General features: G+C 36.0%; 1 protein-coding gene across 3 annotated transcripts in view; it reads right to left on the bottom strand.

Annotated features, from left to right (window-relative positions):
- psmd12 (proteasome 26S subunit, non-ATPase 12) overlaps positions 1 to 23,000 on the bottom strand; it is a 30,755-nt gene continuing 7,755 nt past the window's right edge. Inside the window, exons 6-12 of one of the 3 annotated variants that reach the window (XM_079883309.1) lie at positions 15,167 to 15,316; positions 14,898 to 15,032; positions 14,374 to 14,486; positions 14,070 to 14,244; positions 7,722 to 7,799; positions 7,242 to 7,471; positions 1 to 1,060 (exon numbers count right to left, since the gene is read on the bottom strand). In XM_079883309.1, the coding sequence (XP_079739435.1) occupies positions 7,262 to 7,471; positions 7,722 to 7,799; positions 14,070 to 14,244; positions 14,374 to 14,486; positions 14,898 to 15,032; positions 15,167 to 15,316 (861 nt within the window). In that variant the 3' untranslated portion in view covers positions 1 to 1,060; positions 7,242 to 7,261. Of the gene's footprint in view, positions 1,061 to 4,961; positions 5,038 to 6,885; positions 7,472 to 7,721; positions 7,800 to 14,069; positions 14,245 to 14,373; positions 14,487 to 14,897; positions 15,033 to 15,166; positions 15,317 to 23,000 lie in introns of those variants that run through there. The other 2 variants (XM_079883310.1, XM_079883308.1) reach the window with 2 other exon arrangements.

Genomic DNA, 23,000 nt, shown 5'->3' with positions numbered 1-23,000 from the left:
TGAATTCAAATAAATTTACATTCTTTATTGTCACTAAAGCATAAGTATCAGAGTGAAGGTCTTGGATGCAATTATGTTGTGACCGGAAAGACCAGAATCCACAAAACATTAAGTGCATAATATACATGTAATGCACAGTATTCTCATGATATACATTACTATACAAAATGCACAATTACATACAGAATACATTTTGAAAATTCATATACATTTTAAATGTTGCAATGATTCTTTGAACAGTTGGCTGTTGCAGTACAAGTAACAAAGCAGTGACTGGATACAAGCAGTGCAAGGATAGTCCACCTAAACAATGAGAATTCTCTCATCATTTACTCACCTTCATGCCATCCCAGATGTATATGACTTTCTTCTTCACATAAACATAGACACAGATTTTTAAGGAAATAATCCATCTCTGTGAGTCCATAATACAAGTGGATTGTAACCCATGTACATAAGACAGTTGGTCGGAAGTGATTTTTAATAGTTAAAACAGTTTACATTATTAGTATTTCTTTTATCTAGCCTATTGTTTGACTTCAGAAGGCATTGATTCATTCACTGAGGTCACATGGATTACCGTCACGCTCACTGTGTGTGGTTTAAAGCATCTTTAGGACTCGCAGAGATGGATTACTTTCCTTACAATCTTAATTCGTGTTTATCTGTAGAAAGAAAGTAAAATGCATCTGGGACAGCATGAGGGTGAGTAAAATAAGAGAGAATTGTATTTTTGGGTGAACTATCCCCTCAACATTCATATGCTGTTGGTATGCTAATCCAAGACCAGCATAGATTAATAAGAATAAAGTGAAACCTCTTGTGTACTTGTGAACTATGTTTGTTTTAATCTAGAGGAAATTAAAATATTTGCTAGTTTATATTAAAATAAAATAAATCAGGTGTCTGAAGATAAAGATCCCAGTCATTCAAAGGTGATGTGTCTGAACAAAGTAAGATTATTGTCTGATAGGGACAGTGGATCTCTGGTAGTATCACTCCATCAGCATCACTCTGTGTCAGCATCAGAATTTTGTTTATGGAAAAGCTGCTCCATTTCCTGGAAAATGAGAGAGGAAATGTATTATAATCTAACAATACAAACTGCTTTGAACTCCCACATACAGTAACAAGTTGCAGACTTAAAATATTTATTATATAGGCCTATATATTTAAGGGATTTTACAGTAGGCTACTAAATATTTACCCCGGAGTCATGCAGCATTTATCATCTGTAATACTGTTGTGTAACCAGTAGATGGCTGTATAGCCCTATATATATATATATAAACATATATCCATGGCTGTGTATTCCCTAGTTGCTGGATATTTTCAGTCATAATTACTTGCATGTATTAAGTTTTTAATTTGGACATATATTTATTATTAAAGACTATTAAAGATTAAACATTTTTCTCAGAAATGTTCATTTGAAGTGCACTTTTTTCATTATTATTAGTCAAATATGGACACAGAAAAAGCATTTTGTTACTCATACTAGCTACATATAATAGCTTTATCAGTCATCTTTATCACACAAAAGTAATCAGAATAAATATTGCGACCAGGGCGATACTTCAAAATAATTGAGTGTTACATATTATGAACAGAGACGTGGTCTGTGGTCAAGTCGTGTCTCTCCTCTTTCAAAAACTTTGCATGGCAAATTAATCAGCAATTGAGAAATTCAGGTTTAAATAGCTTTATTGGCATGGTAAAAAAGGCTTTACATTGCCAAAGTTGAATCAGGCAGTGATTGACAGCGCTCTGGTTCTATGGCATTGGTCATTGACTGATACAGTATAGATACTGTACAGTACTCTAGCCCAATGTTGTTTGGGGTGGCTGGCTGGGGGGGAAATATTATCTAATCGAAGCAAATATGATCTAATCGAAGACTGTAACCGAATGTAGATAAACAAGTCATGTAATGATTGGACTATCAAGACAACACAGCTGTATAATGTTATGGGCTCTCACTGAGCTCTAAAATGCCTCTCCACCTGAAAAAGCCAGTACTGTATTATAAATAGTATTAGTATAGTATTAATGAAAAAAAAAAAATCTGACTTACCACGAGTAGGCTAACGTTATCCAGTATCCTCCTGATATAGCGACGATGACTAATGATAAATATCATTCGTCTGTACTATTCCTTCTATAAGAGATCATCTCAACAATATAGTGTAGCAGCAAATAAATACAGATATAAACTTAATATCACTAAAATGAAATAGAAAGCTGCGATTACAGACGCTCCACACATAAACACACCACTGACGTCTTCACTTCCAGGTCACGAAGCTGTCAATCAAAAACTCAGTAACCAATGATAACACACTACTACTAGCCCCACCCCCACGAGAGAAATACGGCGAACGAAAACTCAGGGAGCGTAAACGAAAACTTCAGAAGCGGAAATGAAAACTCTGGAAGCGCATGTAAGTTCAGATCAGCGATTAAAATAGTTAGCAAAACATGCAGTGTATTAAAAACGAAGTCAAAAAATTTGCCTGCGATTTATTCTTTTTCAGTTTCAGAGATGATTTATTTAGTTTCAATTTATATTTTCATTAGTTTCTTGAAAAGCTACGTTCATTATTATTGGCACAAGAATAACTCCATACGTCAGCGCACTCTTTAAGAACACAGACAATTTCATTACTTTTCTTTATCATCATTTATCAGTTGTGCATTCCTAGCCTATAGTTTTCTGTTTGTTTGTTTTTTTACCACAAGTTATAAAGGCTATACGATTTTGGTAACACTTTACAATAAGGTTAAATTAATTAATAGTTAACTAACATTAACTAAAAACGAGCAGTACATTTGTTACAGTATTTATTCATCTTTGTTTATGTTAGTTAATGAAAATACAGCTGTTCATTGTTTGTTCATGTTAGTTCACAGTGCATTAACTATTGTTAACAAATACAACCTTTGATATTACTAATGTATTAGGAAATGTTGAAATATTATATTAACTAACATTACTAAATGCTGTAGAAGTATTGTTCATTCATAGCTCCTGTTAACCAAAGTAGTTTACTAATGTTATATGAAACTTATTGTAAAGTGTTACCACGATTTTTCTTATTAAAATAATAATAAAAACCTCGCAAAATTGAATGCGACTAACTTTCTGTAACGTTCTGATTTTCATGTAATAATTTAGTGCCATAGACTGTATAAAACATGTTTAAGCCATGTTAGTGCACGTTATATTTAGTCACTATTTGGCTATTTTTGGCCTAGGCTACTAAATAACGACTTCAATAAGTACTTTAAAGGATAACTGTCGCCAAAATGCAACCTAGGGTCTTTTTGTTAATCTACCCGAGGCAAACTTTAGTTTAAAACCATAATTAGAATGGAAACGGCACTTTTAAGTTTGACCGTATTTTCGTTTTCAGGCAAATTGCCTTTTGAATGGGAGTGCATGGGGCACTATGATGGTATCAAAATCGCTATTTTTAAAACACTAAGAAGGCTCGACACAACATGAAACTTTGCTCGAAGTATATATTTGCTCAAGTTATAAATAACTTGAAGCCTACATAATACCCCTAATGGTTATTTTTAGATTGTTCTACAATATAAGATGTTTTTGTATACCAACCTGTACAGAGATTTTGTTCATGCTTAAATGTTTATTTTATTAAAGGGTAACTAAACTCCTGGGGCTCGTTCTTCGTACATTGCTTAAAACATCCGAGATCAAATGAGACATCCAAGATGTTATCATCGTGCTAATCATGATCCGGCTAATTAGGTTCTTCGAACACACTTGCCGGATATGATTAGTAGCCTATAGCTGGATTGAGTTATCTGAGATAATTGCGCGTTCATGCGCTGGTTTAAAAGGGGATATGTATCGATAGTAGAAACATTGATCAGCAACGCTTCTATTGGCTGCTCAGCGTGGCCAAAGGGCAGGCTCAGTTTTTCTCCTCAGCAGAGCAAGAACTAATAGTCAAAGTTTATTCGGAATTTTAATGTTTAATCAAAACGCCAGGGAACACCTCAAAGTCTGCAAATGCCTCGAGAGAGGGCTGGCAAAAAGTAGCAGACAATTTAAATCCGTTAGAAGTGGCCACGATAGATGTTTTTATCACTTATTAGCCTATATTTTTGTATTTTAATATTTGCATAATTACTTTGTTCATTGTAATGTCAGAGTCACCACACTAGAACATGGGAACTAATAAAAGTGAAGTACAAAAATATTCTACATAATGGTAATTTTTAGTTATAGTCTCTTTTATAAAAGGCACTGTTAAATAATTGGTTGTCTGTTTATAAAAGCAACCAAGAAAAAGGCTGAGAAAAAAAAAGAAAAGAAAAGATCTTAGTAGCCTACACTATAAAATAATTTTTGCTGCATTAAATTAAGGCCATATAGTCATTTCAACTGTTAAATCTTGAGTAATGATGAATTGCTTTGACTTGTGAAAGTGAAAACTGATAAACTTATGTTAATGTAAAAATATTTTGTCATGAGTTATTGATCTCATTTTTCCCGAGTGTAGTTCATTGTAATGACATTGTGTTTTCCTCTTTTGTGCACTTTTACATAATACACCAACACTTGTATCTGTTCCCAAGAAAGTGGTGGCTGAAATAGGTGCAGTAAGTGGACATTTTCTAACTTTCCAAAGGAAAGAAAGTATAAGACTTTGTAATGTCCATTTGTTTCCATTGCACTGGACAGTGAATAAACCCTCTCAGATAACTGTCATATGGAGGAACTAGCCTACCTGCAAGAGCATAAATAGCTTTACTTAATTTATACTTGTATGCTTTATGGGGGGGGGGGGGGGGGCGCAATGTTGTGTAATATGGCACATGCAACAATGTCCCAGGCCCTGTCAGGTGTGCAACCCTCAGACTTTTCAGACACTGAAATCTTCCCTTTAGTTGGCCAAAGTTCATTTCATTGTGCGCCCTTGTCCTGGCTAGAGCTGCATTGTAACTGGTTTGGGTCAGGGAATGGGGTCATAAAACACCTGTCTGCAGGCAGGAACATGTCATAATCACCTATGAAAAAATGCAGTTCTGTTAGGATCAGCATAAGTGTATGCAATACAGTGAGCTTGATATTTAATTGGGGAACTTTCCTTACCACTTTCAAATAATGTGCATAAATGTGAATCTCTGAAAATGCTTAAGTCATGCACAGATCCTGGCCATTTTGCTTTCACTTTTGTGATATGGAAGATTTTAGTCAACTGCCTTTTTTTATTTGATATATTACTACTAATCTGGAATATTAAGAATCAAGAATAACTGGGCAGCACATTTACATTGTGAACCCCCTTTCTGTTCACATAATCCCCTTCATTGAGGCCTTGATGGCAGTCTATGGTTTAGCCTATAGTCTACCAATCACGTTAGTGAAGCCTGAGTGACATATACTGTAATCAGCATGGTCATGATTGCATGATCTTCATAAAAAATTATGATAGCCTAAAAAAAAAACTTCTTTACAACATTGGGTCTTGCTTGGAAATGCCACAAAAAAAACCTAAAACTGCTTTTTAAACTCCGAATGACACGACAGACAGCACTTTCCATCAAGTTCTTCGCATCTCCAATAGTGTAAAGGAAAGATCCACTCGCAAATATTCATAGGGAAATGCAAACAGTTTGTGCAATAAAGCCCGACTCCGACAAGTCGAAAATAAATGTGCGTTTCCAACAAATTAATAATGTAAACGACAATCTCACGAGTCACGAGAAAAAATATATCTCAGAAAGTGCACTATCGCGCTGCGCTGGACTTCCCGCATCAGCTCCGCTTATGAAGCCGCAGTCTAATCCTGTTTACATGAAATAAGCCTGCTCCCGAGCAGGTTTAAGCTTGCGCACCTGTTGCTATGACAACAAGTCTAGGATGAGCTTCGAAGAACCAAACAATCCAAGATCATGCCAAATCGTCAACAATCAAATCCAGCTAACTGAGTTAGCGACGTACGAAGAACGGGCCCATGGTCTCTGTAGGCAAGGGCGTGGTTAGCTGGTACCCTCTTATGTCACTCACAGGGCACCACAACTTCCAATAGGAAAATTCAACTGCAGTAGCCACCGTTCAACCTGAAGAGGGCAGCACTCAGACGTTTTTAAACCATATATTGTAGAATTAAAACACTATACCCAAATGTCAAAAAATGACTTTGGCGCTTTATTAATGCTGTTCATTGATTCAGTCTTACAGATCATTAACTAAAAAAAAGTTGTTTTAGGGTTTAGTTACCCTTTAACATAATCCTTTAAGTATAGGCCTTTATTCTGACACTGTGTATGTGTATGGGCGTACAAGTCTGCGGTCATTGTCAACAAACAAAGTATGAAACTAGATATTGTCTGTGAAACATACCTGTACAGCTGTATAATCTTTTTATCCATCTCTTCCATTTAGTTACATACACAGCAAACACAAGCTGACTCAAAGTAAACGTTTTCAAGGAGAAGTCGTCTCATTTTTCATAGATGTGATTATACCTGCTTCCATTTCCATTTGACATAAAAGTCATGAAAGATTAGTGTTTAGGACAAATGGAATTTAAACAAATGAAAAAAGATTTATGCCACAATGTTTCAGACAAACCATCTGAACAGGGGCATTTGATGCATTCAGTGGTTATAACAGTATAGGTAACTGTATAAAAACTATAAATATAAAAACTATTGTAATGACTTCCATGGATTATTTGCGAAACCAAATAAACTTAATATATAATATTTTAGTGTCTGGTGGAAGCTAAAATATGCTCATTAAGAATATTATGTAAATCAGGAAGTATTATTCGCCAGTTTAATAATAATAGTAGTAATAAACTGAAGTTGCCTGTATTTCCCCTTAATGGTAAATGAACAAACACAGAATTATTTCCAAAAAGGTTTAATGTGCATGCTGGAGCAACATATGAACACCAATCTTATTATGCATTTTTTTCTATAATGTCTGAAAGGAATACAAGGCATTTATTTAATACAAAGGGAAATTGGGTGTCACTGCGGTTAGGAGGCTTCACATGGAGTTACAACTAGAGTCAGAGTTAAACACAAAACACAGTAATATTAAGTGCCGTGTAAAACTAATGACTGAAACTAACGTTGTTCTCTGTCACCTCGTTGTATATAACAATTTAAACAATTTAAACAGAAGCAATGACAGCAAACATTTATTTAACATTCGTTCAATCAGATGTTTCAAGGTGAAATAAAAAGAAAATGTGTACCAAGGTCTCCCCGACAGCCTCTACTGGAGGTTGTGGATCATCTCTTCTTTGGCAATGAGATGAGTGGTTTTGTTGACCAGAGACATGAGAGAGTTCAGTTTTTGAGACCAGTCATTCAGAAGATCATTAGGGTCTTTAGGCCTTTGGAAATTAATGATACCAGCGAGGCGGTCCACTTTCGCATAGATGGTCTTATTGACCACCAGGTTTGATAAGAACTCCTCTGATTCCTACAAGAACGACAAACATGCAAGATGAATACTACAACATTCATTGAAATGTTAAAATGCTTTCAATTCTGATGAGTTATTATTAAGAGCGGGGTGGGGGAGGGATATTACAGCATTAAACAAATCGATAGCCTTAATTAAATGTAATGCACCATTAAATAAATTTGTATCACTGTGACTGAAAAATCCCTCAAACCAAGCAGAAAGCAGCATCAAAAAAAGTTATATTTTATTTAATGACAGAACTCACATCAATTGAGAGGTCAAGCAGTCCTGCCATTCTCCCCATTGTGATGCTTGTGTAATACTTTGCCATTATTCTGATGTTCTGGTAATGGACAGAAAAACAATATCAATTAGCAATTTAATGACAAAAAAGCAAATAATAGCTAAAAAAAAAAAAAAAAACTAGATAAGTTCACTCATTTATTCACTATATCATTTAAATGACTCAGATGACTACACAGGGCGAACAAACATACAGTTCAATGCATGCAGAAGATACAAGATCATTCCGGTTTCCCTTTTTTCACCATAAATTGGTTACGTCACCAGGACAAAACCACTTATCAAAACTCCATTCACAACCTATTATTCTTCAATGTCTTGGTATAAGGTTAACCAAATTTGATGACAATGAATTCCCTAGGAGGAGCATTTAGAAGTTCACCACATTCACAAACTCCAAAATTTCCAACCTGAGTGAAGCTAATGAATGTCAGTGAACAAGTTGTTCAGCCGAATGAGAACAATGTGTACCAATTTACATATATAGTCAAAAAATAAAATACACTGTAGGAAGGCCAACCAGTAGCAGTGGAAAAAATAAATGGCGTGCTGTACAAAAAGTTGATGAATAATCCAAAAATGCTGTTTTATTGGAAGGTGCAAAAATATTTACAGTGCAGGAGAAAACAAAAAATAAATAAAAACAGTACAAAAAGTTTTGTAATTTTGGCTAAACCAAATGGCCCAAGTTCTCAACACTGCTCAGAAGTCCACAATCAGAACTAAAATCCTTTCAGCCAGCAAGCCTATTTATAGGCTGAAGCCCCACCTATAGGGCATAACAAAGCCCCTTTCACATAGAGATTCCAGAAAATACACGAATAATGTGTCCTGGGATCGTTTGATTTTGGTTCATTCATACTGCAAGTGATTTTCCGGAATCTTTGAGTGCATTAACACACATTCCGTAAAGATCCCGTAAAGACACGTGACGTCAGGAAGCGTTGTAGAAAGGCCAGTCTAATTTTCCGCTACCGCTCTTTCCATTGTAGTCGAGCACTTGGTGGATTTTTTTACACAGCATCTTAAGTTTAATAATGATCTGTGCTTTCAATCTCGAGAAACCACGCTCCAGCATTTTTTTCTGGATTCGGTCATACACTAACGCATCGCGTACCATTCCACAAAACTGGCGAACGTTTGCGTTCACACTAGGGGTGGGCAAAAAAATCGATTCACATATGAATCGCGATTCAAACTTTACCGATTCAAAATCGATTCATAGAATTCCAAAAATCGATTCTTGTTTTTTATTTTTTTTGAAATATATATTTTTTGGTATTGTCCTGAAATTAGTCTAGCTTGCCATTCCCATAGATGGCGCAGCATCGAATTCACACTTGCACTACGCCTGCACACTCTTGTCATAGCCAAAAGAAGAAGTGCAGCAGAAGCGGAGCAGAAGGAGCTGGCTGGCTGGCTGGCTGTGTGGCGTGTCTGTTTTTATTTCGGCTCCCATTAACAGGTTAGAGCTTGCACACAGCCTGCGTGACACGCGCGTCTCAGGTGTGGCCCGAGTCGTGCGGAAAACGCGTGCATGAAATAGAACCGACGCCTATTTTTCTCGTGACACGCAAGCGTGTTGGAAGCGTTTCCAGGCAAAATAGAATGTTTATATGTAATTTTGACACGAATATTCATATTAATAAATGACATTTTGATGTTTGAAAGTCTAGGTTTTGACAAATGCAGATATAATGTAGGCTTATTGTATTTATTTTTTTTATCGATTTTCAAAAATTGCACCTGTCAATACAGAACGAAATATTCTGTAGCCTATTTTGCCGTCAATAGCCTACTCCTTAAACTACATTTAGCTGTATTGTTTGTTTGATCTGACAAAAAAAAAAATATATTTAAGTTTTAATTTAAACTTGAATTAAAACTTAAATATTTTTTTTTTTGTTTACTTGCACTGTTTAGTTGCAAAATTTTTTATGAAGACAAAGTAATATCAAACTTCATTTAATTTGTTATTTCTTTTCTTTTAAATTGTATGTCTACTGCAATCACACAGGAAAAAGTCAACTACATTTACATACTGTGAATCGTTTTTTTTAATCGAGAATCGTTTTTGAATCGAATCTTGGGACTAAAAATCGGTATCGAATCGAATCGTGAAATTTTCTGAATCGTGCACCCCTAGTTCACACAGAAGGCACTCTAGCAATTTTACAGCAATTTCCCGGGATCAACGTGCTGTGTGAAAGGGGCTCAACAGGAAAAAACTAGTTTAGAGTGGTTGTATAGAGAGTGAACCGGGAAGTTTAACTGCAACAAGGTTTGTGGAAAATTTGTGGGAAAATAAAGATAATTATCACATAAATTATTGTGTGTTCTGGCATTTTGTTATTTTAGGAAAAAAACTGACAAACTTTAAGAAAACAGACTATAAAGAGTTGAAAACTAGAACACAAACTTTAGACTGAAAAAAACAAAACTCCATACAACGTCAAATACATCAACAACATATGAAGCAGCCTCTATGGAAGACACTAGCACGCATTTCAGACGTGAATCATGGCAGAGTCGACGATGAAAACGAAGAAAGCACGGTCAGAGGAGTGCAGAGACGGCTCTGCGTGAGTGGCATTTACGACAGTAACGTTAAATACAAGTACTCCACAGCGACTCTAGAGGTCGCTGTTTAAGAAAAACGGAAACTGCACAGTGTGCCTTTAATTTGCCGGCAACAGCACAGAACAAGTGATATAGTTGTATGTTTGTAAGTCCAAGTTACAGTGAACAGGTTAACCTGTGACATACACCCTCTTTGAATTTTTGGTTTTACGTATTAGGACATAATAAAAAAATCAGCTGGTCATTAGCAGGTCATAAAATTAGGTAAATACAACCTAAGACGAACAACAACACAACATATTACACTGTCTCATTATTTAACAAAAATAAAGACAAAATTTAGACACCATGTGTGAAAAAACTTAGTACACCCCATGATTTAATAGCTTGTAGAACCACCTTTAGTAGCAATAACTTGAAGTAATCATTTTCTGTGACAATCATTCTCACATTGTTGTGGGTGAATTTTGGCCCACTTTTCTTTACAATGTTGCTTCAATTTATTGCGGGTTGTGGGCATTTGTTTATGCACAGTTCTCTTAAGGTTCTGCCACAGCATTAAATTCAGGTTAAGGTCTGGATTTTGACTGGGCCATTGAAACACCTTGATTCTTTTCTTTTTCCACCAATCTGTTGCACTTTTGCTATTGAGCTTCTGGGATCACTGTCCTGTTGCATGACCCAATTTCGCAGTGTAAACGCAGCTTTAGATTTTCCCACATTACTTAATTTTGGTCTAGTTTTTGTTAAATAATGACAGTGTAATATGTCAGACTAAAATCATAGAATTCAGAGAGGGTGTACTTTCATTTGTATCAATACAAGTAACAAACAATTATGCACCAAGTTTATGAACTACATTAAAAAAATATATATAATAATTAAAAAAGTTCACCAGATTTATAATGAGAAGCCAAAAAAGAAGACTATTTAAGTCAGGTATGCTTCTGCAAAGATTAGCTCCAAACTAGGGCTGAACGATTAATTGCATTTGCGATAATATCGCGATATGATGAAACACGATTTTCTAACCGCAAAAGCTGCGATTAAACTTTGGTCACGTGACACGCGAGCGTAAAGCAGTCTGCACTACGGAGGAAGCATCAACTTGGCACGCTATTATAGACCTGGCATAGGCTACAGGAAAGAACAGTTTGTGTTTAATTTATGTGATATTGTGTTATAGATTCTCTCTAACGATTTTGTATCTATTCAGATAATTTCAGAATAGAGTCTGAGCTTAGTTTTAAACACAGATACGTGATTACGCTGCGTGTGCTTTATAAACAACCTTCTGCTTGCTTCTAATTCCTCTGTCTCACACACACACACGCACACACGACACCACTCGAACCTTCCGAAAAATAATCTTTCATAAAGTTCGGAGAAGTTGAAGCGAATTACAAGGACATTCGCGGGCTGCATTGCAAAGATACGCGTCACGCGTGCTTTGCTTGATGTTACTCTTGAAGTCTCGCCCGCCGGCGCCGGTATTTTCCTTACAAATGCTCTACGAAGGCATCATATGTCTTTTGGAATGCAGTTGGCTTATATATTAAAAATATGAAAATCACCGACAGAAGCTGCATTCAGTTTCAAATAGTCACACGCGCTTTGCGAAGAGCACTTGAGCATGCGGCTGTGAGCGACTCCGTCTACGTGGTTAAATGTACTTGCATTTCAAAATGCTTTTATGACGCGAAATTAATGTAAACGCAGTCAGTTATTTTAACAGACAGGACAAACCACATCTTATATTTCAAAAGAGATGAACATTTATTTTTTTAATGTGTATTTCTTTTTAAAAGTACTTATAATTATAAATATTTTAAGTTTTATTAATAAGATTAATTAATAAGAAAAAAATTTGATCGGCTCATGAGGTGCCTAAAGATTCCCATCCTATTTTACAATGATGTATTGCTTGTTTTTGTTGAAATAATAGAAAAGATAAAGATCTTAAAAAATAATCGCATATTAAATCGCAATCGCAATATTGGTAAAACTAATCGCAATTAGATTATTTTCCAAAATCGTTCAGCCCTACTCCAAACCTAATCAAATTCACTTGAACCAGCTAATTAAGATATTCAGGAACACTTGATAATCACAAACAAGTGTGTTGGGACAGGGTTGGAACTGAACTGCTTTAAAGGCTCCTGGCGGTTTACTGTCAAAATATATAATAATTTTTGCCAGAAAAATCAAAAGAATATGACAACGTGTGCTTATGAGAGTCTCTCTTCCATTCTATGACACATGAAACAAATGCTTTTACAATATTCAAATCCACTCTGTTCTGTAACTTCAAAGTGTCATGCAAAGGCAAGGGATTAAATCAAACTATAGTTTCACATAGCCAGATCTACATAGTCTATAGTCTCAAATATACTTTCATAACCAGGGCTTGACACTTTTTGCTCACCAGCCACTGTTGCTAGTGGTTTTCCAAAGTTACTAGCCACTCATCATTTTCACTGTCAAAATTGTGGCCATCGATACCTTGGGGAAAAACTGCCATGTATAGTTTTATCTCGTAAATTGGCAGTATATTAGGCTGCTGTCACTTTGAGACCTGACACATGGGCCCATTAACTGTTACACATGCGTTGAAACAAATGACATGAACACTCCCCAAGACTGGCCTTTTGACATTATTTTGTGTGTATTTGACTGTTTAAGCACAATAAGCAGCGAAAAAGAACTCAATTTAGTACTGAGAGGAGGCTTTATGTGCGCACAATTTGGGTGCGAGTAAAAAATCTGCGGGAATGAGTAAAATTCTGCACAATATGCCTAATCCCACACTGAAATTCAATATTCATCCAGAGCAAATTAAATGAGTGAGCGAAGGGATGCGCGTGTGTGTGTGTGTGTGTGTGTGTGTGTCAACTCGCTGTCGGAGAGATTAGAGAGCGAGAAAGCGCAGCTGGTATCGTGTATCTATTCTGTGAAAAATTAGTATTGGAAGCGTTTTAAATATTTCAGTATCGATATGTATCGAAAAATCTATATTTTTGACGATATTGCTCTTAGTTTATTATTTCATTGACATTCATCTAACTGTCGCTGTCAGCACAGTGTACGGCCTCTGGATGTTCGTTAACTGTATAATCACTGCAAAGGTATTTCCAACTTCTTTTTAAAAAAAATTATTTATTTATTTTTTAAATTACTTCACCGTGAGTACATTGAATCACATTCAGTCTTTTGTGCGTTACGTGTGCACGAGTAAAAAGTTGTAATAAAACGGTTCTTTTTTTTTTTTTTTTTTTTTGCAAACAAACGCTTGTGCCGCTTCATAAAATTTAAGTTAAACCACTGCAGTCACATGGATTACTTTATGTCTTTCCTACTACAGTTCTGGACCTTGAATGTAGTAGTTGCATAGCTCCCAATGGAGGGACAGAATGCTAATTTGTGTTCTGAAGATGAATAAATGTCTCGCGGGTGTGGAATGACATGAGGATAAGTAATTAATGACAGAATTTAAATTTTTGGGTGAACTAACCCTTTAAAAACCTCAGTGACCTTTCTTTGTAATGGCATGGAAGAGAGCAACCAGTACAACACTTTATAACCCTCCTTTTGTGTAAGAAAGTCATGGGTTTTGACCAACAACAACTAATGAAAAATTTCCTTTGGAGTGAATTTTTCTTTTAAGAGAGTCACATGAGCAGATGTAAATGAAGCTTGGCTTCACATATCAGCAAAAATAAGCCTTACTCACATGTTCTACCACTCTATTTTTCAGGTCCTTCCATCTCTTTTCTCCCTCTTCCGAGTAGGTGAAGACATCAGTGTCAGGAGTTTCCATGGAACCCTCCCTCAGTTCCTTTCCATAATCCTCCACTACAGACGACCAGCGCATCAGCTCCATGGTGGTGAATTGTTTCAGGAGATCCCTGCCAGGGAAGAATGAAAAAAGATAAACACCTCCACCTGAATTTACTATTATGCTTGTGGCTGGCTGACTGCTGAAACATATCTCTGAACTCTTGCAGAAAACTCCCAGTTTGTTTTGGCTCATTTACCTGTATTTGGGTATTTCCTCCAGTTTCTTGTCAAGGCTGATTCTATGAACTAAATCCGACTGTTCATTGTCATAAGGAGCCAAAATCACGTAGAGCACCACACTCTTGAGAGCCTAAAAGATACATGAGACCTTTTCAGTTTTCAAAAAGCACTAGATTGCAAAAGAACCGACTGTAGCTATGTTTACATCCAAGTTGTGAATTTATCTTGTGGGAAAAATTTCAATATCGCATAAAACTTTTGCGAATAAAGCAGCGTATTGTATGTATTCAAGATAACAAAATCGTCCCTTCCTGGAAAATTGGTGCAAAATGGAAGTTGCTGCAATCGGGGAAGCCACTGTGGCTAATTTTTCCTACATCATACTTGCGTTTCAGAGAATGCAGATGAAACGCAATAAAAAAAGGTGTCATGCTATCTTGCATGCGGATGCCTGGTAAAAAAATATGTGGATTGAAACAAAGCTAACGTTTCTTTGCATTACTAAGCTGAACAGCAAAGTTAAAAAGAAAAGGCAAAGTACCTGCTGCCATTTGGATGTGTCTTCTAGTATACAAGGAGTGTCATATATGGCTCGGTAATGTTTGCATATGGACAGGTAGGAGCCCTCGTGCAGATCAACTTGAATCATCAGATTATAATATTTCAGTTTCAAATCCTAGACAAGCAAGAAAAGCAAGCGTTTATGTAAATGGTAAAACTGAACGGACCTCCCACCAATATTATTAACTGAAAATGAATCAGAGAAATACAAGAGCAGAATCAAAGTTTCCTCAAAAAGAGGATGAAAACCTCAGAGCCCTCATCCTGGAAGAACTTAGTGTTGATCTTTTTGCTAATGATCTGTGTGCGAATGTAGTCCTTCACAGCAATGCACAGCCTCATCTGCTCCAGAATGAACTCTGCCTTCTCCTTCTTCTCCATTGAGCCATATGTCTCCACCTGTAGAGAGTAAGAGCTTGAGAAATTTCTGTTCAAATCAAGTGCAAAGTGTGAATGCTTCAGGTTAAACAACAAATTAAAGTAACTGCACTTTTTAGTTTGTAACGCCAAGATCATAAGTTATATAAACACATACAATTTTGTACATTAAGAAAGACATCATATAGTTGTGTTTTGAAAGAATGTCAATGAAATTGTAAAATGTATGTCGGCGCCAATAGCCCCATGGTTAACGCGCCGACATATAGCGCAACTGCGCCTCCGGCAACCCGAGTTCGATTCCCAGCTCGAGGTCCTTTGCCGATCCCCTTCCCCTCTCTCTCCACCCCATGATTTCCTGTCAAAATCTCTACTGTCCTATCAAATAAAGGCACAAAAAGACCAAAAACATAACTTGCAAAAAAAAAAAAAAAAACGAAATTGTAAAATGTGTAGTGGATCTTGAAATTCCATTGACTTTTGAGGTACTTTATTTGGGTTTAATACCCAAAAATACTACAGCAACAGATTACTAATATTTGTTTAAAATAATCTTAGTTGCTTTCTACGAAAATAATTATGAAGAATTGGTTGTAGCCTGTGGCACCAACGATACATGAATTTATAGAAGTTTTGAATGATAGTTCACAAAAAATTATAATTTTTTCTATAACATGAATATGTTAAAAAAACACAAAAATATATTCAATCAATGTTGTCTTAAATGAATATATTACTACCCTTGATGTATCCTATCTTTTTAAACTAATATATTGTAATTATTTTTCTAAAGTTCCTTTTGATTTATCAGGGTATCTGCACATTTTTGATCAACAAATTTAATGACTTTTAAGACCTTTTTAAGACCTTCAAGAATAAAAATTAAGACCATTACCATGGAAAATATATATATATAAAAATGACACTCTAGGGTGTTAAGGTTAACAAAGCACATTTGTATTTGAGCAACAGTGCAAATAGTCTTAATAGCCTTTGGTGGTCCAATTCATGCTTTCGTCAAACATGACAACGAAGCTGCCTTGATTCACACTTGACAGAAGTCCCCTTTTTATGTACTGAACAAGTCCAAATCGAGTAAGAGAAGAGGTTTTGTCCCTGCCACAACTAAATGTTTTTGCACATTCCTCAGGGAACATTGCCCTGAAGTGCTCATGTCTTCGTTGGATGTATAGGAGTGATGTCGGTTAACCGTGTGCAAAACCCACAGCATTTCAGCCTTCAGTGTATTAGTTGGGGAGAATGTAAAATGGTGCCCCAAAGACACCAACGCGGCTGTAATGTTAGCCTCAGGGCCGTAGCCTAGCCATCATTTCAAAAGTGAGGGGGACAGAATAACTACCAAATCTTTTTTCAGGCTTGTTGACAGGTTTTTCCTTAAAGGGGTGATGAACTGAGAAATCAAAGTTTCCTTGAGCTTTTGACATATAAGAGATCATCATACTATAATAATATCCTGTAAGTTTCAGAACTGAAAACTACCTTGTTAGTCCAATAAAAGCTTTTATAGACATCAGGCTCAGCAAACGACTAGTTTTTCAAAGTGGGGAACAATGACGTCAAAGAGGATAAAACACCGCCTCCACAAAAGAAGATCAACGCCTACTTCAACACGGCCTGTTTAGCCCCGCCCACCGATTCGCCCAAACATGCTAAATAACATAGGACGACATGATAATTGCTACCGGATCGAGCTACTTACAAGCAATAAACATGCTGTTGACTAAATATTGTGTAGCGCCTGTTTGTGGAAGAAGACAGTCATAAGCTTCCTTCGGATTCCAGCATGGTTAAACTTTATTAAATCAATCACAATTCCCCGACACGGATCTGCCAGCAACATGTAAGTAACCATGTGTATTCTAATGCCTGATCTGCGATCAGTGATTTCTGTGTAATTATTCAAGTTCAGATATTTCTCTTAAAATCGTTCAATACTGTTTATGCATCAGTGACTAAACGATCAACTTCACATAATTTCTCGTAGTATTATGAAAATAATCTTTTTTTAAACTGTTATTAAATTATATAGCCTACAGAAAGCGATCAAAGAACGATCCCTTTCGCCCAAGCTGTCAATCAAACAGCACAGCGCGAGCCGCGAGAGCTTATCTGGACACTCACCAAACTCGTGATGAAATAATGACACTGTTACACTACACAACGAAGCTCTTACTGTGTATTCACATCGTGTTTGCATTGTGATTTGGTGTAAGCATTTGTGAGAGTGCAAAAATTGCGTTGCAATGATAAGATCTTTATTCACGCGATCAACAGACTGTCTGTCATCTGCATCATGCTGCAACCTTTCATGTGATGGAATAGATTTAAATATAATGCTTTAAACGATACTTTTCACGATTTGTTAATCTCGATAGCTGTAATAGTAAAAACTTAGTAAAAGTTTTCGAGAGAGTTCCTGTAATACTAGCTATTTCATTGCAAGCATGTCAGCCAATCACAGCAGTGGGCGTTTGCACTGCAGTCTCACAGCAGACACGCCCCTTAAAACGGAGCGTTCAAATCTGAGGCAGAAATCAGGCTTGGAAAAATGGCTTTTATTTATAAATTATGACAATTTTTTATGTAAAAATCATACTAACATTATAAGGGCACCCCAGGCAACATTATAAAATAATAAAACAATCCAGTTCATGACCCCTTTAAAGGTGCTGTATGTAGTTTTTAGCGGCCTCTAGCGGTGATGTTTCAGATTGCAACCAATAAGTTTACAAGCGCGTGCTCGAATTTATGAGCGAGCACTGTGGGTACCGGCCAGACTGAGACGCAACCGGACGTAACACACAAAGCATCCCACAACATGCTGGAAACTCAGGTAAACTCCCACTGCAACGTTAAAATAATAGGCTACTTTTATCAGCTTGACGTTGAACTAATGCTCCATGCTCGTACCATGATAAGTATGGAACCCTATCAACCGTGCCGAATTTTGCCACTGCAAGCACCACTTCACATTTTCTTCAGGAAATGTACATTCTAGGTTTGTAGATAAGGTTTCTCCATTATTCAAATGCCCTGCCGATGTTGATCCGTGTTTTTTACCCGAAGTTCGTCCGATTCACGTCTGGCCTTACGAGCTTCAGCAGAAAAAACGTTTTTTGTTGTTTTTTATCAATATGTGGAGTTTGTGTTGGAGTCTGTGTTTTGCTGGGCGCAGGTCGTTTCTTAGTGTTATCAGACATGTCATAAGTTGCATAAGTCATAAGTCCATGTCATAAGTTGCAGTGTCGTCGCTGTTGAGTGCAAAGTCAGTAGGCTAGACGAGGCGAGAGGTTCTGGAGCGCGCATGCAGGTGACGTCACTGGCGGTAAATCCGACCCGGGACCTTCACATAAAAATAAGAATACTTGCTTTCAGAGGTAATAGCAAAACCCGCAAAGTGGATAATTTTAATGTGAGATTACAACCCCTTCACACACAGGCAATAAAAAAATTATTCGTTTTGGTTGAAAAGCTACATACAGCACCTTTAATTGGCTTAAAATGCTATTTATTTTTAAAGCAATACAACAGAAAGAAAGAAATGCAGATGTTCAGTATACCGTATACTTTATAGGCTATAAAAAAAGTATACTTATACTTTATATACTTATGGTAAAATCCTGATCATGTATTTTACTAGTTAATAAAGTAAGCTAATAAAAAGAAAATTTTGTACATTTTAAAGATAAATTCATTAATCTGGTGCACTTAGTCACTCGAATCCACTGTTAAAAATAAATAATCCACCGGCCAACCGCCCAAACCTAACGTTATATTCTCCGATTTAGATATCTGCATCTGATCATTGCATTACAATTATTCAAATGATCAGTGTTAAGCATGATAATATGGTAAAATCACACTGAATTAAGCTGATTTAAAAAATAACATTTACTTAAAATAAAAGTTGTTATTTTGGCAAAATTACATTTCCTTAATAGCCTAGCAGAGTCTTACTAAAACTTTCCAATTGCAAACCTTTTAAAACTACTTCAAACTTTCTAGTTAGGCTTTTTCAAGAGAACTTAGTTTGTAGACAACATTTAGACAAACGTAGACAAATTTTATCTAATTGTAAAGTGTGAACAAATTATGGTAAACATAATCTAACCTAACATTACTGCCTGATTCAAGCAGATAGAGGCTGTTAATGCATGAAAATACAAATTCAGCATTAACAATCACCATGTTTATTCTAATTTGAAGGGCTTCGATAATATATCTGTGAAACTAAAAGATATTACGAATAAAAACAGTTAGTGAATATTTTAAATTTACAACAAAACTTGTTAATTATTCAACAAGAGAAATAGGCTGAGTTATCCGCATTGTGCAACACAATTCGAATACCACATGAATTATAGATGACAACTTACTTGTAGTGCTTGACTTTTTCGTGAATAAGGAGTGAAGAGTTTTTTTGCCGTTTTGAACTCATTGCGACCTCTATGAAAATTATTCGGCGCGGCCGCGCAGTTGCGTGCATTTGGGCGTGATGCACGAGTGACTGATTACCATGGAAACGTGAAAGTCACGTATGTAGATAGACTATCCTTGACTTTTTGGATTAAAAATCTCGATGTAGGCAAACAGCTGAATGGGGACAGTTGTTGCCTGACTGTCGCGCTTGTGCTTCCCCCCTTTCATATGCGCGTCAAGGGCTTTGCAGCCCACCGCACTTCGTATACCGTCGTTTTTTTGTAACCAGCCGCTATATTTCTCATCATCGAGCCAGTTATCATTAAATTTGCACTTCCCTATCTTAGCTCGCGTCTGCCACTACACTTCTTCGTCTGTTCGTCTGACAGGCCTACGGAAAACACGTACTGCCCCCTAAATGGTGTGAGATGCCTGTGCAAATAGGCACACGCTACTTTTTACTGTCTTTAGACAGGGACGTGCGCTGGTGAAATGGAAAATACCGGTAGTTTCTCCCGACAAAAGGAGAAACTCCGCCAGATGAAATTTAATGCCGCCCAGATGAAATTTAATGCCACTCTTCAAAAAATAGTGAAATTTAATACATTTTAAGACCTTAAAAAACGTATATTTTATTTAAGACGTTTTAAGACTTTTTAAGGACCCGCGGGGACCCTGTTTATATATCGTTTTAGTTTTGTGTATGGAAAAGTAATCTATTATAAATGATGTTGTGTGACTTATATATATGGATGTGTCTGTATATATAATTTAGAAAAAAAAGACAGTTGTATAATATAAAATATGAGGTATCAGCATGGAATTAAAGATAAGTTCATCAATTATTAGGGAAAATTGTTATATTTATATATTTTATCGGCTTTTTTGGGGAGGGTTGATCTGTGAGAGTTGTTAATGTTAGCTAAAACTAAAATTACTACATGTTTGAGGTAAAGCTGAAATAAAAAAAATATATAGAAATGATAACTTTAATAATTTGATGTACTAAAATGACTGAAACTAAAACAGAAATAAATGTAAAGCTAAATCTAATAAAAATTAAAGGAGCAGTCTGTAAGAATGAGTAAAAATGGGTACTGCAGTCCACTTCAAAATATCGGAGATCATTGTTTCTCCTGCCACCTGCTCGACTCGACACTCACGCAGGTTGCCAGTTTGAGCACACACAACAGGAACGAGCGCAATAGACAATGAAAATTGGCAAAGTGCAGTATCACAGACCAAAACAAAAACAAACATTCCAGCCTGGAAACACACATTTCAAAGTAAAATAACTGGCTGTGGAAGTGTTTTTCAGAGAAATGAGTATGTGAACTTGGCATGTTTCCCCAATATATGCAAACATGGTATTTTTATGTTTTAGTAGAGTGAAAAGTTACATACAGCACCTTTAAATTAAAATTAAAATCAAAAGTAAAAAAAATAAAAATAATTAAAAAATAATAATAATAATAATATATATAAGTGTTGGGGAGTAACGGAATACATGTACCGGCGTTACGTATTCAGAATACAAATTATGAGCAACTGTATTCCGTTACAGTTACAGTTGAAATAGTTGGTATTTAGAATACAGTTACATTGTTGAAATCAATGGATTACATGACAATACTTCTCTGTTTCACGAGTTTATTCACTCATACATTAAGGCAACTTCCCAGAGGCCCCAATATGAAAACAAAAAAAATGCGCGGTTTGCGTGATCAGTCACAATGGAGTCGGAAGAGGAGCAGCGGGAGCTAGAAGTAGAGATGGAGCCGGAACAACAGAGCAGGGCAAGAATGCGTTTCTATCTTGGAAATTCAAACAGCATTTCACATTAAGGAAAGAGAAGGGAGAACGAAATATAACTGTGAAGTGCAACCTCTGCTTGCCAACAAACAACCTCCTTTCAGCATCCAAAGACTCCACCTCAAACCTGAAGAAGCATCTTAAAGTAGGCTACGTTTTTTTTTGTTTTTTTTTAAATACGTGCAGTCAAAACTTGAAATATAAATTCTCAGAAAATGCATTAATACCAATAGTGAAACGTCTGTATATATCCATACTCCCTTAATAAAGGAGTACAGACATTAGAAAAATATCGGTCTACATGCGTTTTATATTTAATATGAGGGAAATAAAACATCCGCATACGCACTGCACACGGAATATGTGTGAAACGGGCGCTCAGCGTATAAGGTAGTAGGCCCTACTTGCCTCACAGACATGTCTACTTTAAACAGAACAATTCAACACGAAAGAACTACTCTCTGCTTATGTAATCCGTATGAAATGTGCATTTCTCTCTGGCGCGTTCACTAGGCTACTGCGAAGATCGCGAGTCAGCATCGTCAACTTCATCTTTGTAGCCAACACTGACAAAGAAACCACTTGTTTATTAATAAACAATTAAAATATCTCCTTTCTATATTTGACATATTCATAATTATAACTTTTGCCGGTTCTTTGTGACAGCTTTTAGGTGCTTTATTGGCATACGCGTCACCACCGCATCACCGCACCCCCACCCCACAAGAATAGGCCTGTTTATTAAGCAGGATTTGATGTCCGACACTTATAAAATGCAATTCAATGTGGAAGTAATCCAAGTATTCAGAATACATTACTCAGATTGAGTAACGTAACGGAATACGTTACAAATTACATTTTTGGGCATGTATTCTGTAACGGAATACATTTTGAAAGTATCCATCCCAACACTGTATTAGGGCTGTGAAAAGATTAATCGCGATTAATCGCATCCAAAATAAAAGTTTGTGTTTACATAATAAATGTGTGTGTACTGTGTATCATTATTTTGTATATATAAATACACACACTTGCATGTATATATTTAAGAAAAATGTGTTCTTTATATATACAAATATTAACATTTTGAAAGTATCCATCCCAACACTGTATTAGGGCTGTGAAAAGATTAATCGCGATTAATCGCATCCAAAATAAAAGTTTGTGTGTTTACATAATAAATGTGTGTGTACTGTGTATCATTATTTTGTATATATAAATACACACACTTGCATGTATATATTTAAGAAAAATGTGTTCTTTATATATACAAATATTAATATTTATATATAATATAAATTATATTTAAATATATACAGTATATACTTGCAAATATTTCTTAAATAAATACATGCATGTGTGTGTATTTATATATACAAAATAATGATACACAGTACACACACATTTATTATGTAAACACAAAATTTTATTTTGGATGCGATTAATCGCGATT

The sequence above is a fragment of the Squalius cephalus genome, assembly GCF_949319135.1.
Source record: "Squalius cephalus genome assembly, chromosome: 10".
Lineage (NCBI taxonomy): Eukaryota > Metazoa > Chordata > Actinopteri > Cypriniformes > Leuciscidae > Squalius > Squalius cephalus.
The sequence above is the reverse complement of the archived record's forward strand: the minus strand, read 5'-3'. Positions and strand labels throughout refer to the sequence as shown.